The sequence below is a fragment of the Mirounga leonina genome, unplaced genomic scaffold, assembly GCF_011800145.1.
Source record: "Mirounga leonina isolate KUSES-001 unplaced genomic scaffold, KU_Mleo_1.0 Mir_151, whole genome shotgun sequence".
NCBI lineage: Eukaryota > Metazoa > Chordata > Mammalia > Carnivora > Phocidae > Mirounga > Mirounga leonina.
This window is the reverse complement of record NW_023270377.1, coordinates 105,070,374-105,089,734: the sequence shown is the minus strand read 5'-3', so window position 1 is coordinate 105,089,734 and position 19,361 is coordinate 105,070,374. Positions and strand designations below refer to the sequence as shown.

General features: G+C 38.2%; 1 protein-coding gene across 1 annotated transcript in view; it reads right to left on the bottom strand.

Moving 5' to 3' along the window:
• CNTNAP5 (contactin associated protein family member 5) overlaps positions 1-19,361 on the bottom strand; it is a 632,291-nt gene that overhangs the window by 112,674 nt on the left and 500,256 nt on the right. Inside the window, exon 15 of the mRNA XM_035008223.1 lies at positions 13,307-13,525. Coding sequence (XP_034864114.1) covers positions 13,307-13,525 — 219 coding nt within the window. The remainder of the gene's footprint in view (positions 1-13,306; positions 13,526-19,361) is intronic.

Genomic DNA, 19,361 nt, shown 5'->3' with positions numbered 1-19,361 from the left:
CTTCTTCTTCTTCTTCTTCTTCTTCTTCTTCTTCTTCTTCTTCTTCTTCTTCCTCTTCCTTTTTTTTCAAATGTAGTTAACATATAGTGTCAACTGCTTCTTTATACACCTAGATCCATGGCCCTAGTACAATCTTCCTCACCTCAACTTGATTCCCATCAACAACCTTCTAATTGATCTGTCTACACTCAGTCCTGACTTTTCTCATCCATGTACCACTTTGCAATCAGAAAGATCAATCAAATTTGAAAATTTGATTCTGCCATTCCTATTTAATGCTCTTCAGAGACTACTGATTGTCCTCACGATCAAGTTCAAATTCCATTGCACAGATGATACAATATGAAAGATCTGGCCACCACTTACCTCTTCAGCTTCCTTCTCCCACATTCCCTTCTCTGACTTCAGTGCACCAGGACTTCTGAACTACTAGTGGCTCCCCAGGCCCTTCTGGTCTGTCTTGACTTTGGATCTCTTCATGCATTTTGCATTTATGTGGCATGTTATCTTCCCCGTGAGTTCTACAGCTCACAGTACTCTATCCCTGTGATTATAAACACACACACCTGCACTCATATACACACATCCCTTCCCTACATATCTTCTGCCTCCCAGTATTTATTTTAGTTACCAATTTTATTTTAAATGAGAAATATTTTTAAATTCTAATAAATCTTTGAAATAATCAAATCTGTTAACCACAAACCTGCTTTCCTGCATAGCAAAGCTCAACTTCAGCTCTTTTAAGGTAGAGGCAGTTATTTTAAGATGGGGAATCCAATCCCCACTTGGCCACATTCTCCACCAGAACGACTTCATTCATTCATATTGCCTTTCTGGCCCTTGTAGGTATTTGGTTTTTCAACTGCTACTCTAAGATACTTTGTTCTTCACTTGTATGCATCTTGTCTAGAATTCACTAAAACATTTGAGGAGGAAGAACAACAACAAAACTCTAGCATCATCCTCAAAGCAGCTGATAGTCACGTTTTTGAGGCTTTCATTTAATCTAAAAGCTGACAGAGAATCAGAACAATGCTTCTAATTTTTCTTAAAAAAATACATTTCAAACATACTTGCATGCTAGAAACCTTATCATTAACTCACTGAATACCCAAAGGGAAAGAATGTATTCTTCATATTATTTGCATGACCTAGTTGAGGAAACATAGTGCTAGAGAGATTGCTTTGGCCAGAGTCAAGAATCAAACAGATTTTATATGGCAGAGTCAGGTGTTAAACTTGACCTTCAAAGCCTGCATACCTTGAAAGCTCTAAAATCCTAAAATGAATGATTTGATTAGACAATTTGAGTCAGTACTATAACTAAGTGATCCTTCTACCTTCTTACCCTTATCTCTAACATGGTTTCTTCCAGCAAGTAATATGCATGCATGCATTTATTCTCTTGAGTTTGAGCTCACTCTTCCGGAAAACTATCACCATTAGTTGGCTGGCCTAGCTAGAAGCAATTCTGCATGAGACACTACAGTTGGCCCTTGGTATCTAGCACGTTCATTATGATGATGTTTCCTTTGACTGAGTATGAATCAACTCGTAAAAATGTCACTATCATCATTCTAAGCCTGTCTTAGAAAACCTCCATGTGTCAGGTTCACAAATGCTCATCACTTTCAGAGTAATATCTCAAATTTTTTGTGGTTCTTGGCACCAAGTGCAAAAGCCACTATTTCTTTCCTGGGTGCCTGCTTCTTTTCTTCACATGCTCAAGCAAAATTCCTTTGTTGAGAACTCCTGATAAAACACTGAATGTGCCAGGTTGGACTGCAGATTCACAAAAATAACTTTCCTTTTTTCTATCTTTCTTCCTTTCGTGCTTGGTTTTTTGACCTTGAAGTTGGAGCAGCTGTTTTTTATATGAATTACAATAGCCAACTGAACTACAGGTGCATTTACCACCGAGATTCCAAATTCTAAAGTTGCAGCAGATTTAGCATATACATGATGAATAAATATAAATAAACTAACCGTCAGTTATCTTCTGCTTTTATCCCACCCCTCCAACTGACAGAGTCTTGGTACCAGAAGGAAATCCTAGTGGAAACTTTAATTCTAAAACATGATTTTCTTAAGAACAAGGCATGCATCTGGTTGAATTTGGCCAGATATAGTGATTTCTTGCTCATAATCCAATAAACACACACCATTTAATAATACAGGTGACACTAACTGGATATTTAAAAAGTAAAATAATGATGCAACAGTCAATTTGAACTAAGAGCTTACTTCTTAAAAAGTCTTTCCAAGCACTGTGCTTCACAGACACTTTCTGATTTAATCCTCACTATAAACTGTGGAACCTTGGGGTGCCTGGGTGGCTCGGTGGGTTAAGCTTCTCCCTTCCGCTCAGGTCATGATCCCAGGGTCCTGGGATCCAGCCCTGCATCAGACTCCCTGCTCAGTGGGGAGTCTGCTTCTCCCTCTTCCTCTGCCCCTCCTCCAGCTTGTTCTCTCTCGCTCACTCTCTCTCAAATAAATACATAAAATCTTAAAAATAAATAAATAAATTGTGGAACCTCAAATAAAACACTAATCCTCCTCAAAAAATTGGGAAAGAGACATTCAGCAGATTGAAAGTTTTTCCTATTTGTTTGGTGGAAATGAAGGTTGTGAAAAACTTTTCAAGAATAATTCAGCAATATGTATCAATAACCATGAAAATATTATTATCATTGGCTTTATTCTACCTTTTTAAAGAAATTTCCCCAAATGGAGCTGGGGGCATTGATTACACCCCAAAATAATTAATTTTGTTCATACATAGTCATTACAAATACTTCATTATGTGCACAAATAGTATAATTGTCTACTTAGAAAATCCTCCCAAAACAATAATGACAAATTATTACAATTCAAATAAAAGGATATGGGGCATCTGGGTGGCTCAGTTAGTTAAGTGTCTGCCTTTGACTCAGGTCATGATCCCAGGGTTCTGGGATTGAGCCCTGTATCTGGCTCCTTGATCAGTGGGGAGTCTGTTTCTCCCTCTCCCTCTGCCCTTCTCCCTGTTCATACTCTCTCTGTCTCTGAAATAAATAACATCTTTAAAAAAATAAATTTATTAATTAAATAAAATAAAGATATAAGAATGTGGATAAATATAAGTATTAGCATACAAAATCAATCACGGTCCTATATAACAACAATAACCAACCGGAAAATGGAATAGCTAGGAAAAAATCTCATTTAATAACAAAAGCAGCAAAACACCTAGAGTTAACAACATGTACATATATGAAGGAAACAATACAATTTTATCTTCACTCATAAAGAATACCTGAAGAAGTAAAATATGTTTCTGTATGATCCAGTATTGTATAGCTAATTTCTTTAACACGATAAAATCCAATCAATAGCCCCCCAAAATTATTTTCATAGAACATAAAAAGCTAATTCCACAAGAAAGGAAAATGATTGAGAATAGTTTATACAGTGTTAAAAAAAAAGGAGTGAGATGTGCACGGGGGCAAAACTTGTCCTATTCAGTATCAAAATATACCTTGTAAGTGTGATGTTGGTGCAGTACTTGGGAAAAACAAAATCATTTAAATAAAACAGAAACCAGAAATTCCTGGGGTTTGTTTTTGTTTCTGTTTTTGCTTTTTAGTAAGCTCTACACCCAGTGTGGGGTTGGAACTCATGACCCTAAGATCAAGAGCTACATGCTCTACCAACTGAGCCAGCCAAACATTCCAAGGATCCAGACATTTCTAAGAAATCCAGAAATAGACTCTTTATATATAGAGATTTTTTTTTTACATTATGATATACATTGGAGCTCTAAATAACTAGGAAAAAGAAGAACCATGAAATAAATGGAGATGGGAAACTATGATTTTGAAAAACAAATAAAATTACAATCCTACCTCAGAACCTTAAACAAATTCCAGGTGCATTAAAGACATAAACATAGCAACAAAATAGGCAAAAACTGAAAGTATTAGGTAAAACACTATATAGCAGTTTTAATACGCTATTTGTATTGAAATGCTATGGTTTCCATGATGTATTTGAGGTAAAAAAAAAAAAAAAAAGGCAAACAAAAACAAATGAAAAAAAAAGTGAGAAAGCTGTGGTATAATACATATGAATATATTGTTTATGTAAATCTATCTACAAATAATAACATTGTACAGTATTTCCTAAGGGTACCTAAATGTATGTAAGAACTTCAACAATGCCTGAAAAATCTCATGCGGTGCTAATATTGGTTGCCTCTAATAAGGGTACTTGGAGGTATTAATGACTAATTTTTATTGAGTGTGTATTTACATATTGATTGTAGAATTTAAAATAAATCTTTTCATTTATTATGTATATTGTGTATAATGCTGTTGGGTCTCCTTTTTCTAAAAGTCATTTTAGAAATAACTTGTTATATCAAGTTTCAAATGAAACTCCTTGTTATAGAATTGTGTATATCTCTAAAAGCCATTTATTAATCCATGTGGTATTTGGATATTAAGGAATACCTTTGACAGCATCAGCATGTTTGTGTCTGGTGTGTGGGTCAGGGTGTATAGGAGGTATTTATCTTGCTACTTGGGTTTTTGCAAAGAGGCTTGTTTTTTTTGTTGTTTTGTTTTCAAAACTACTGGCCCAAAACAAATATTTGCTTTCTTTTTAAAGAATGGTGGCAGGGCACAACATTTTGCCCAGAGTGCTAAATATGCATTCCGTGGAAAACCACATTTGGGAATTATTTACAATTCAAAAGGAGGGGAAAGAAACAAGCAAAGACTTGAATTGTGTTTCTGTTTCTGTTGCTAATGTGGAGCCATAGGGAATAGAGCCCACTGTAATTCAAGGTGGTTGACTGTTGCTTTGCATATCGTTTGGAGGTACCCCTGAAAGAATATCAAGATGATGGGGCAGAAAAATTCCCATAATCATAATTACGGGTCTAGAACAGCCAAGAGAGTCATTTTGACACAACGATCATCTCCCATCTTGAAAAGATGAGAGCCAACTCATGCCTCATTGTGCTCCCTTCTACCAAAGTTTTTGAAGATGAAAAATCAGTATCAAAACAGTTTTAAAGAAAAGTTACAAAGGCTCCTGTGAAAGAGGAGAGATTATTGCCCTTCTTGCAAGAGCAACCGGATGAGAAATGCCATATGAGCCCAGGTCATTACTAGAATCAGCTGGAGCACCTACATTCTTCACAGCTGCTGCCTGGCCAAGTTATTGTTCTATTAGCATCAATTTCCCATATACTTGGGCCCCTGACAATTGCTGGCTAGTTTTCTCCAGCATGGCCCTACTGAGAACAGATAGTGTCCCAGAAGCTAAAGCGCAGACTCATTCAAAGGAGATAAAGTAAAAGTTCTGTAATTATAAGCTTTAAGAATTTTCCCTAATATTTCCCCTGGCCCAGAGTGATTTTATGGGTGATACCAGCACACCCTAAAATATATTTTTTAACAAAGGCTTCAATTCACTAAACAGGATGTAGTATTGGCAGGTCAGGGGCAACCAGTTCTCACTGTCCAATCTTTTAACATTCTCACCACACTTTGATGCATTTCTGCAGCAATCACTTTGGAGATCTTTGTTACTCCAAACTTCTTTTGGGGAAGTGATGGCTGCAGTGTGACTGGGGGCACAGCATCAAATGGGAGAAGCAATTCTCTCTTGTCAGGAAAAAAAAACAAACAAAAAACAAAAAACAAAAAAAAACCCTGAAACTTGAAATAAAGCAAAAAACATGGATGACATTTACCCAGTAGAGATGCAAATAATTTCTTTCCAGCAAAGCAGATAACTCCAAAGATGGCCTATTGAACAACACTTTGATGAGGGACAGCCCAGAAGCAGCCTCCAGGTTAGACTTGAGAGCCACACCCCTTTAGCCCTGCTCACACCCCTTGGATATGCACCCCCATACCATATCCTAAGGGACCTGGCTTAAAACCTCTCCTCCTCATTCAAAGCCTGTACTTCTTAAATAGCGAATGGATCTTACTCATTCTCATGCTCTTGTTACCTATCCTAGGGCTGATAACGGAAAATATGTTCAGAAAATATTTGTTAAATGAATTGTGTTCAAAAAAATAGTGAGAGAAGAGAAGAAAGACACAGTGGCAAATGGAGGGACAGGATCTGACATCTTTCAGTGTTTTCTCCCCAATCTGGCAAAATGGTGCATAATCTGTTATGAAGAACTTATTGGTCTTTGGGTTATTTGGACAGGGAAAGAAGAGAGGATAAGGCTGATACTTGAAAGAACAAAAAATAAACTTTGCTTAAAAAATTACTTCAATTAAAACAAAAACTGAAAATTATTCCGATTAGAAAAAACAAAAACAAAACCAAAAACTGGTTTGGCTTTTTGCTGCTGCCTTCCTGGCAGCATGGGCTAAGAGAAAGGCAGTTGCTGAAGGTCATGATTACTTAGATGTCTCCACAAATGGGTGTTGGCTGTGGATGGCTTTCAGTTTATTTCATAAAACTTACAGTATCACTGAATCATCAAATGGAGGGACTGGCCTGAGCACCTTCTCTGATCTGACAGGATTTTCCATAAATAAGCCCCTCTTCACCCACCAGAGCACAGGGAAAACAAGAGCAACTGCAAAGGGAATCCAGTGGCAATACCTCAGAGCAAGTTTGTGCATACCATATAACGATTTGAAAATGGGGTTTTGAAAATCCCTTTCCCTTTGAAAGCTAGTTGCTAAGACAACGGCAGCTATAAAGTTCCCTTTTTTAAAGGCCCTACCTCAGCTTTTGAGGCATTCACACATCAGATACACTACCATGTGGGGACAGTTTTGCTGATTTGTGCAAAGGAGGGGATAAAACCCAGTGTGCGGCAGGATCCCTCCCCTGGGAGCTATTGCACTAATTGAATGTATCCTTTAAATGTCAAATCTCATAAATTTCCAGGCAAAGCAGTGCCTTATTATCCCCCTGGGGTGGGGGCACAAATAATTTCCCATTTAAAATGATATTTTGCTTGCAACTCTTATTTAATAACCCTTGACAGAGAATTCCAAGTAGGAGAAAAAAAATGTTCATTTAATCTTTGCCACTGACTTATGAAGTATTGATTATTAAGCCCAGTGGGCAGATGGAATAACTGAGGCTCATAAAAGGTAAATGACTTAAAATAAAGTCAGTATTAAAAGAGCCAGCATTTGGAACTTTGCATTCAATCCTTTCAGGAATTGATTATACATTTACTGAATTCAAAATATATCAGAGAACCTGCAGCAGGCACAAGGATGTAAAGATAAATTAGGCACTATGTATGCCCACAAGGAAACCACTAGAGGGGAGAGAGACAATAACCAGATCATTATAACCTGGTGTGATGAGTAGGGTCACAGGTAGAGGGGTGGAGTGGGAATAGAAAAAACCCATGAGAGCTTTGGGCCAAAATGGCCAAACCTTTATACCCTGGATTCAGATGGTCATTGTGGACACCCTAGCAAAGGATGTGACTTTGTCCAGGTGTTTCTCTGCAGCTGAGGCAGTCCCTGAAGGGTAGACACACGAAGACTAACTGCCAACAGCCTTCCCATGGCAGGGCAACAAGTCCTTCTTGAAGAGGGACCTGAGCAGCACATTCCCAAATCTGCCATGGGTTCCTAAAGCCTCTCTCTACACCATAAATAGATCCTGTGACAACCCTCACCATTTAACCTGGTGTATGAATGATGGAGGAAGCTGGATCGAAATGTGGCACTTCTCTCCTCTTCTACAAAATTGCTTTCCACTACACAAGTGATTTTGAAGCCAAATCCCTTCCTTCTTGGATCAAAAGAAACTTGGTAACAACATGTGAACTGAGTGTAAATCTGCCAGTAACACTTTGCAGAGGATTGCGATTACATTTTCTTCCCCTCCATCGCTCTGTTCAAGGGCTTTCTCACCTCCTTCTCTGAATCCTCAGCCATGTCGACAAAGCCTTGGAGAAATTGAAACAGGCTCACTAAGCTGCGGATAGAGTCCCAGCGTCTGCATGCCTTGCTGGGTCTGCTTTTATCCAACCCGGATTTTCCCTGATTGTTAATGCTCAATGGCATCTTGGCTTTGGAAAAAACATAAACAACTTCTCACCTCCCTTCTGTCCCTTAGATCAGGTCCTTGAACATCCAGGGAGTACTGATTTTATTTTCCATAATGGTCTGGATTTACTTTCTTTTTTTATGATTATCACCCCAGCTCCACGTAAATGACACTGCCCTATTTTTTTTTTTTTTTTTTTTTACCGGGTTATAAATTTTGATGGCTGCCAGTGCCAGAGGAATCAGAATAACTGCTCTAACATTGGGTTTTTGTGTAGTCTAAATCTCAGGGCTTCTTTCCCTGGGTTTGCTGAAGAAAATGATGCCATATGCCCTACTGCACCCTCCTTTAAAAAAGGCAGTATGACTTGTGATACGTTTTATCAATGGCAATCAATCAATCAATCAAACTAAACAAGAAAACTTTACATTCTCCTTCAATTACCCATTATCAATCCAATGCAGACCAGCATATGATGAAATGAGCTTTATTTAAAACAGAAAGGGTTGCAGATAAACATTTCAAAAAAGTTTCTGGAGTATTGAGGGGCAGAAAACACTAAAAATGGGCTATTGGAATGGGTTAAATGCCTTCAAGTCTGAATATCTTAAAGAAGAGACAAAATTTTGCAGAAGGGGGTGATTTAATCATTTACTTCTCCTAATATAAAAATAGAACCAATGTTCTTTCAAAACACTTTCAAGTTATAAGAGTGTGATTTGGTGGAACAGTGGTGTTGGGGAAAGAAAATGCATGGGATAAAAGCAGGTAGTTCTGCATCATTGTTTGTTTGTTTGTTTTGTTTTGTTTTCTGCTTTTTTTTTTCATCATAGAATTTTTTATTGAGTGGACACTGGGTGCTCGTCTAGGTACTTGGCCCATAGCAACGAAGCACAGCATTTCTGGGACTTGCCCTGCTGGCATTATGAGGTCTCTTATCAACTTCTTAAACTCATCACAACAATTTCTTATTTTTAACTATTAATGGGGAATATCAGAAATTGCATATTCAATTTTTTTACTAAGAAAAATAATTCAAGTATACTTGATGTATGACTTACCTTTGAAAAAATAAACATTTTTGGTTAATTTACATGATGTTGAAAAGACAATGATTCCTTTACTTTTGGTTTCCCCACTGATGTAATGTTAAGTAACATCTTCTATGCACTATGGCTCATATAACAAATGTGCTAAAAGGTAATTTTTCTGTTACTTTTTAATATGAAAAGGATACATACGTCCTCCTGTGCTTTGAGACACATTATATCCTCTCAAATAGAAAACTCTACTGGCCTGCATGAGGAAAGCCATCCTCCTGAGTTACAAGGATAAATGTAAGTGACTATTCACATATAGATTCTCTGGCAGCTCATGTGTGTGGCTGTATTTTGCCACAGAGCACCTGTTTATGCAGTTCTGGAGCGCTAAGTTACTGTGTGTGAACTCTCCCTGACTGGCTTCACCACTGACTGCAAGAAGTTTAGCATGCTTCACCTGCAAATAGGAATAATTTTTCCCTACCAGCATGGAAGCAGGAACATCATCTTTAGGGATCTCTTTGAACTTTATGATTTATCAAGAATCATATTGTTCTCTTTCATAGTGTAGTATTTTCCCCAAGGAGCTGTAAAATGGGAGCAACTTCAGTTTACTTTGACACAAGTAAACAGCTAAGACAAAAACAATGAAAACCAACAAACAAAACACAAGCCCATGAAAGACAAAAATAAATAAGAAGAAAGCAGTAAAAAAATGAGACTCACAGACCCACATCTTTATAAAATGTCTATAACTGCAACAAATTTGGAAAGATGCAATTCAGATTTGGGGAGAATGGGGATAAGAATGATTGTTATTCCTAACATAAACATGGAGGTTGTCGATCTTTGGATCCTGAGAGATCAGTTACCAGACTCTTCTTTTCCATTTTGCAGATAAAGACAACGGGTATACAGGGGCTAGGTGTTTTTTAACCAATGTCCTGTGGCCTGTTTGCTCTTGACATGGGTTACACACCCACATCTCTCCATTTCACTTTCAGCAATGGGTGCTAGTTCTTGGATTCCTCTTGCCTCATCTGCACACTGACTGGCACATTTGTGGGGAACAGAAAACCAGAGGGGTAATAGCTCCAAGAGTTTCAATGATGAGACAATTACATGCTTGCAGCATACATTTCAGATTCTATGTGTTATGAAGTTTCTCTTACTCTGTTAAAAAAAAAAAAACTGTGACATGTGATCAGTAATATGGCATGGTTGCAAATGTCCCTAACTATCATGGTGATAAAAGTCTGAAAATAAAAATATTAACTCTGGGAATCCAGCATGCATTGACTCATATATGAACACTTCAACTTGTCACATTTCAATGACAGTGGCAGTGTGCAGAGTTACATCCTGTTCTATAATATTCAACCTGTTTCTGGTACTCAGGAAGCACTCACGAGCACACATCAACACCAGTGATTACAATGTTGAATGATGCTCTGTTTTGACTGAAAGATCTTTAATGGATAAGGGTATCCAGACAGGCATATCCAAATGAATATTTAAATACTGCTACCTTCAGAATAGCATGGAGGACATTAGGAGAAGGAAGGGAAAAATGGGGGGGGGAATTGGAGGGAGAGATGAATGATGAGAGACTATGGACTCTGAGGAACAAACAGGGTTTTAGAGGGGAGGGGGGAGGAGGAATTGTTAGCCCCTTGATGGGTATTAAGGAGGGCACATACTGCATGGAGCACTGGGTCTTATACGAAAACAATGGATTGTGGAACACCACATCAAAAACTAATGATGTATTGTATGGTGACTAACATAACATTAAAAAAAAAGAACTGTAAAAAAAAAGAAAAACAGAATACAGAGTAGGATCCAGAAAAGCACCCCCCCCCAAAAAAAATACTGCTACCTTCAATCTATCCCTGGGAAGAAGTACACACCAATCAGATCTTTTTCTGCCTAGCAAATATAAATATCTAGTGTCTCTGAATTTCTGAATGATAGGGAATATAATTCTTCATTTTGGCTGCTAGAGCTAAGTAAAGGGTTTTTGTTTTTGTTTTTTTGTGTTTTTTTGTTTTGTTTTGGTTTTGGTTTTGGACCACTGAATGGTACAAAATGGAAATACTGGGACTTCAGCATTTTTGGCCACCTGGCATGTTTAAATGGGCGTATTGCTGAACACTAAACAATAGAATTCAAACCAACAGACTAAAATGACCTCCAACAGCATGTTTTTTTTTCTTCTTCAAGTACATTAAGACAAATTCAATAAAGCAGAGTAACATCTGAGATGGAACTTATTGGAGGGAAACATAACAGAAGCAGGTGCTCTCACTGCAGCTGACCTTGGCTCCAGCTCAAGCAGGGTATGTCCTCCAGACCCATCGACATGCTCCTACAACTCCCTGCACTTGTGATCAATTTAACTGAAACGTCTGGAGATAAAAACCTGCCATAAAACACAGCCATGACATTTCCCTTCTGACTTGCACAAAGTTTATCACATATTCAGGCCATATGATAATTTCATAACGGCATGAAATTCGTATGAAAGGATAAAAAATATTATTCCATCTTATATACACCTTTCTGCCAGAAAGATTCACAAATACTACCTGAAGATAAATTAAACTTTGGCATGGAATATAATTTATGAAAATTGCAAACTACTTGAATTGATTTCACCAAAAAAGACATTAAATCTTGACGACTAGCAAACTTCTTCAGAGAAATGAAATGTGATGTTTAAATAGAATTAAAACAGCAATATAAATTTTCAAAAATATTTTAAGAGTAAATCATATCACTCATGTAGGTTATTAATTAAGTACCTTATAATCATAAAAATGCTTTAATCACTTATAGTTTCTGCTAGATAGGTAAAACATGACAGATGAAGAAAGAAATATGATTCCTCTTGAGAAGACAAAACATGACATATTCTGTTACTTTATTTCTTCTTTTAGCTGGTATGCTATTAGTGACTGCTTTTGTCAGAGTTAAAAGTTGCACAAAACCCATTTAAAGAAAACTTGTAAGAAACCTCCATTTATTACTTATGGCATTTCATTACTAGTAGTAAACCTCTGTAGTGTGAGAGTTGGCTAAATAAATAAATAAGGAAAGAAAATTGAATCTGGTTGACTGGAAAATTTTGGACCTTACTTATATCACTGTTCTAAACATCTGAACTTCAAGTTTTATATAAGAACAGCTTCTTAGCTTTGATAATATTACAATGGCCCTAATATTTACAACTATAATTTGTACTTTGAGGATTTACAAGCCCTGCTCAACCTACTTTCAAAAAATCCTTTCTAATTTCTAGCTATGAGGCTGACCTTTCCTACCTTAGACTCATGTGGCTAAATTCTCTTCCTCTCTATTGCTGTTTCTCGGTCTCTCTTTCCTCCACACATACACAGGCACACACAGCTCTTTGAAAGGTAGTGTCACTGAACAATTTATCTTTCAATTCCCATCATCCAACAAGGCTCCTGACTTGTTCTCAGTGCTTAGTGACTATTTATGGAATGAATGAATGGACTCAGTAAGGGACATTTGAAACTTTCTGGTCCACACTATAAGCGGTGGCAGTCAGTTCAGAAGAACAACTTGTCTAGAGGCTGATTCTGAGTCTCAGGAGGAACTTCCCAAAGAAGGGATGTCAGCTTGGGGGCCAGGCCTGCTTTTTTTGTGCAAATGTAAGGAAGCTGCCTGAATGATGTGATTTCAGGGAGCATCAGAGAAGCTTGTGGAAAACAGTAGTTTCTTCTCCCACCATATGACTGGTGACACATCCCTTTGAAATTCTGTAATGTATTTTATTGTACAGTTATCAATAATTATCAGGAATCAGATATCACTAGGAAGGGTGTGATGCGTGGCTCACTGACTTAGAGGCAACACCTACTAAGGTGTAAATAGCTGGTATATTCTTTTTCTACAGGTAGATTTTGACTGTAAGAATGAAAAATAATAGGAGTCTTTGGACATCTGAAGACAATATGTACAAGGAGAAAAGAGACAAAGAGTCAGAGACCACCTCAGAATTTCTAAGAGGTGGCATAATCTCTTAGTGCTATGGCTAATGAAGCTAGAATGAAAGAATTTGTAAAATGAAATCTATAGTTATAAATGCTTTATGACATATTTTAACCATCCCTCGGGTCTGAAACAAAATCATAATTTTCCCTGAGCCTGGTGACACAGAAGTCTTGTAGGGTGTTAGTACAGAGGGGACTCAAAATGTCCCTTACCTACAAACAACTGGCTGTTCAGCTGCAATCGGAAATGGCCTTCCTCCGAAGTCTCCCTGGTCATCCTTGGGAGGCTGTCCACCTGGAGTGAAGTCTCCTTGAGGTTCCTCTCAGCCCGGACGTAATGCCATTGGTTGTCATTCAGAAGAGAAGGAGAGTGAACTATGAGCTCTACAGGGCCATTCCCGACATCAATGGCAAAAGTGATCTCAGATGGAGCTGAAACCAACAAGGGAAATGGATAGGAAGATGAGGGGAGGTGTCAGTCAGTGCACTGAGATCACAGGCGCACTGAAGAATGGTATAAATAACTGTAAGTCAATACAAGGTGAGGAGGTCTTCATTTGAAATCTCTGCAATATTAAAATTACCAATTAGTTGTGAAAATTACTAGATACTAAGTCCCAAACTCTTTTTTTGGTCCAGTTGATACTCATTGTGAGAATTCAGGAAACTGGATAGGGGCCAGGGCCATAGACGCCAATCTGATAAACATGCATCAGTGCAAGGCTCTGGGGTTTCTGGGTCTATTTTGGCTTCAAGTGTGTCTTCGTGGATATCTGTAGATACTAGATTAGCGAGGTTGCTACATTCCTGCACGGAGAGGATTCATGCCCTTGAAAGTCCAATCTTCTCCTCTATGTTATTTCATTAATTCATGTGATTATAATCATTCATGCTATTCTTATGACTTTTTTTTCTCTATTTCAAGGAGACTCAGAGAGTTTAAGTACTTGTCTCAAGGACATATCACTGCAAGTAGTGGTGCCTGGGATCAAACATAAGCCCCCCTTCCCCCTTCTATGACTCTTTCTACCTTTCTATAAAAATCTGCATATCACACATTCCAGGAGTCAGCCAGTCAGGAGTAATAATACCAATGATGATGATGATGACAGTGGTAGTGGTGTGGGCAGTGGTGGTGTTGGTGATGATGATGGTGGTGATGATGGTGGTGATGGTGATGATGATGGTGGTGATGGTAGTGATGATGGTGGTGGTGGTGACATACCAACTGAGGGAGAGAGAGAAAGAGAGAGAAGTAGCAGGAACACAATAGGTACAATGAATTCTGCTGAGTGCTACATTAAATACTGACCATAGAGTCTGTCATTTTAATTCTCAAAATAACCCTATGAGAAAGGCATCATTTTTATTCCCATTTTATGGGTGAAAAAACTAAAGTTCAGAGAAGTAAAATTTTCTCAGTTTCTCAGACAGGACAAAGAATCTGACTCCAAAAGTAGAATTCTTCTCCATTTTTCTCTATTGAGTATGTCTTTTTGTATTTTCCATTATTACATAAGAATTTTTCTTAAATCTGAAGGATGTGGAGAGGCAAATTATAAATTGATGTTGATGAGAAAACAGTGCCCTTTCAGTCACTGGAGCCTTCCTACGACAGATCTTCCCTTCCTTCTCGGCACCTTGGGAAGCCCCCTCTCCTTTACACTTAAAATAGGACATGGGTATTTATTTGACAAAGTCATCAACTGAATTATCAGTAATACCAAAGGTCAAATAGCACCCTGGACCACTCCCTCCTCAGCCTTTAAACCCAAACAGAAAATCAGCCTTTGTATAAGAAGCCCACAGTAGGTGGAATTTCAAGTAACTAAGAGCTTGAATTGTTTTGCATTCTGGTCAAGGTGAGCCCTGACCTAAATTAAGAGAGGCAGGAAGGTAGAGGCCCTCAAATGGGATTTGAAAGCGTGGACCCTGGAGCCACGTTTTTGATCTTGTCATGACTCAATTTTCTCATTTGTAAAATGGGAATAAAAATAGTGCCTGTCAGGTTGTTTATGACTTAATTCTGATGAAGTTCATAGACCCATGCCTGGCACATAAGACGTACTCAAAGTGATAGCTATTGCTATTACTATAGTGGCACGGCTGGCCAACTCAATCACATGGCTTTGGCTCATAAACCCATGCATTAAAGGAGACAGAACTGAGGCGAACAAATTGGGTTCAACAATTAAAAGATTAAATAAGAATGAAGTTGGCCCTTTGAGCCATTTCCTGTTTCTTATTCAGGGCACAGATGCCACCTTGCAGCTCTGCACTTCTTGAGATCAAATAAACACTAACTGTGAGATAACTGGGACCTCAATTTATTTCTCTCTACAGAACAAAGGTAAAAATTGGTGAGAATTGGAGAGGAAAAATGTTAAAGATTTTGCTAAAAGCCTTCCTGAAAATCTGGTCTTGTGGATATTACGTTCTACATGGACAGCACATCTTTATGGAGCTCTTGCTCTACTGCTGCATCTACCCACCACCCCCTGTCACCCCCCTCCTTGGTAGGGTTCCTGTACAGGCTTATCCCTGCTCCAACATTTATCCCCCTGTTGTACAATGATCTTTTTATGGTCTGTCTCCCCAGCTAGTCTGCAAATTCTAGACCGACACTTCACTTTTTGGACACTAGCACCATGGCTTGTATATAGGAAGCTCTCATTCAACCAAAGGCTCATTCATTAAAACATTACACCACACATACTAAATACAAGTTTGTAATTTTCTTTGGATTTTTTTTTTTTTTTTGGTTTATACCAAGGCATTAACTTCCTTGAAAAATATTTTTAATTATTACTATTTAATTTTATTTAGGTCACTATTAAAAACATACTTTGTTCAGCCCATTCCTCCTAGAACTGGGGGACAATCAGTAAAATGCAGTAATCAGAGCTAATGTTTATTGAGTGCTTACCACAAACCAGACACTCTGCTGAGCATTTTTCATGAATGAACTCCTTAATATTTTAAGCATCACTATACTCTTATGAGACAGGTAACATACTGCAGCTGAGGGAACTGAGCTGACAAGTTGCCCCAACCCAGATGGAGGAGAATCAAGATTTAAATCCAGGTGATGTGTCTCCGGAGCTCATTTTTAACCCACTCTTCCTATAAAAAAAAAAAAATTATTCTTCCTTCAAACTTATGCTGTGCCCCTGGGGGGTCAAAGCTAGAATATATAATAGAGGTACCTGGAAACAACTGAATAATAATAACATAAGTAAATAAGTGATACTCCCAACATTGCCTAGTGACTCTGAGGATGGGGACCTGACACAAAACAAAGTCTGCTCTCCTTTGCTGGAGAGATGGTGAATTACGAATGGCCCTGGAGGGGAAAACCAGGAGCCCTGTGTCAGCCCTTAGCTCCAACATGAATTTACCCCCTGGCCTTTCTTTCTCCCACCTGTCTGACAAATATCTTCTCTCATCATTTACTCCCTTGTGGTTCAAGACAAAAGTATAGAGTCATTTAGCCCTTCAGTAGGTTTTTACCAATCCAGGTCTTGTGTTCGACCCTGAGAATGCATAGATGAATGAAACCCAATGAGCTCACAGTGTACTTTCAAGATTGACAAAGAAGGGGCGTGCTAAGTGGGGGAAAGTGCTATAAGTTCAAGAGAATGTCTACCAAGTTCTTTTAGAAGATGAGAGGCTTTCTGAGTAGAGGCTCCTATATAATGCTCTCCCTTCCTAGAACCTTGTGTCTATGTCCTGTGCCCTGACCCCATGTTGGGCATGAGACAGATCCCAGGGACAATTTATGGACAAAGAAGAAGTCACTTAGCCTCTCTGATCTTCTGTGCATACATCTATAAAAAGGGAAATATGAACTACATGACATATCATTAAACATTTCTGGAGATAAGGCAACTCTAGAAAAAAGGACATACACTTTACATAAAATTTCGAGGACTTCCTGAATGTTTTACATTTCAAATCATGGAGAAAAGTAATTCTATTTTTTTCTGAATCCTAACATTCTTGGGTTTTGAGGCAGTCTTGCAAAACAGAATAGGGAGTTGCACTAAGGAAGAAAGGTAGGTTGATCCTGGATTTTGACTCTTACTAGCTGTGTAACTCTACGTGTGTTACTAAGTTTCCTTAGGGTTGCCTTCCTCATCTATACATTGGACTAGGAGTTGAACAATGAAAATCATAGTGCAGTATCTTGATGATCTTCAATAGGATTGTTTGAAAAAAATGAATAATAAATGAAAAGCATTTAATACAGTGTCTAATCAGAGTAGACACTAAACAATTTAGTTTTAGTGTTACATTTTATATTATATAAATGTATAAATTTAATTATTAGTAGTATTAATTTTATCATCTCTGAGGATTATTTGGTAATATTATTATTATTTTTTTTTGGTACTTTCTTGATATGATACTGCTGAGCATCACAACTCAAGTCTCTCTCTTTTTCCCCCATATACATATGTATATCATATAACAAATACATATACATATATATATATATATATGAAATATGTATATCTCATTCACTTCTTCCATGGGCTTGAAAACTCACAAAATACACCACTCCAGAATATGCTATTTTAAAATCAGGACGATTTTGAGCTGAAAGCAATTGAGAAGAAGCAGAGGCATGGAATGCTCCCTGCTCTCCCCCTGTTTGTTTAAAGCAGGACATAAATTTACAAAGATGACTCTCCTCCCTTCTCTACCAGGAGGACAAAGTTAATTGCCTGGAGACAACTTCATTTTTTTAAGATTTTATTTATTTATTTAAAAGGAAGAGAGAAAGAGAGAGAGAGAGAGCATAAGCAGAGGAAGTGGCAGAAGGAGAGGGAGAAGCAGACTGCCCACTGAGCAGGGAACCAGATATGGAGCTTGCCCCAAGGACCTGGGGATCATGACCTGAGCTGAAGGCAGATGTTTAACTGACTGAGCCACCCAGGCACCCCTGGAGACAACTTTAGACCCTAACAGTCTAGAGATGGCACCAGAGGGATCTGCATAAGAAACTTTACTAACCAGCCTTTATCACTACTCTTGGAAACCTAAAGCTGCTTCGTTTGTCTATTATTTCTCCATAAATTTATCATTCTCTGTTGAACATGCTATATAATAAGCTATAGTTCTAAGCCACCTCTTTGAGTTACTCATTTTTCTCAGTGCATCTCCCATGTATACACAATGCGTGAAGGTTAGTAAACTTCTGTTTAGTTTTTCTCTTGTTACTCTGTCTTTTATTACAGGGGTCACAGCCAAGAACTGAGAAGTTAAGAGGGACATTACTTTTCCCCCTTTATAGAATTTAGAGAGAGTTAGCCCCCCCCCCCGCCCCACTCCACCCCCATCCAGGTGTAAAGGTGGACCCTGGCAAAACCACTCTGCAATCCTTACTTCCATGGCCAGAGGCATTGGTCAGAGGTGTTCAGATGTTGCACATCAGGAGTTTCACCCATCAGCTGAAATGTAGCTCTCCCTTGAAGGAGAGCTAGCTTTAGACTGAAGAAGGTATTCAGAAGTCAGTGCAGGGAGAGAAATAAATTGAATCCAGATAACATTATGAAACTGATGAAACCAACCAGAAATAAAGTGTCTCATCAATTCTGGACTTAGTCACATGTCCCAGTACCAGTGAATCCCCATCCTTGTGTCTACCAGTTCAAATTAAATTTTATTTAATTGTAGCCAAATACATCTGATTGGCATATGGGTATCATAAACCCCATTTTGCATAAGTAAGCACTAAGGGGGTGAAGAACATGCTCACGATTAAACTTAGAGGGATGGAAATTTGAATCCACCTGGGGTTCTAAGCAATAGGCTCTTTCTGCTACACCACACTGACTCTCAACAGCCATTCCCCTCTGCTCCTCCTCACCCACTTCAAAATATGTTTCCATCCTCACAGCCATTGTGAGATAATTGTCAAAATATCTCATTTTTCCCCCTCAGTCTCATTTGAAACAGTTCCACTAAGACCTGACACTGTGAAATGTCTTGTTTCTCATAGAATATGGACCAATCTCAAGGCTACATAATTCACACGTCTTAGCTGGAAGTGACCCAGAAAGAAATGGATTGAAAATTTCATGGAGACTTCTTGTTCCCTGTTGAACAATATGGATATATCAACTTTGGAAGCTTCTGTTCAGATGGTTATAGAGAAATACTCCTTAGGGATGGAAGAGAAATCTATTCTGTTTAAAGACCATTTCCTTTATAAGTAGCTGATCTGTAGAAGTATCTTGTTATGAACCCCTTAGGGTGAAAATTT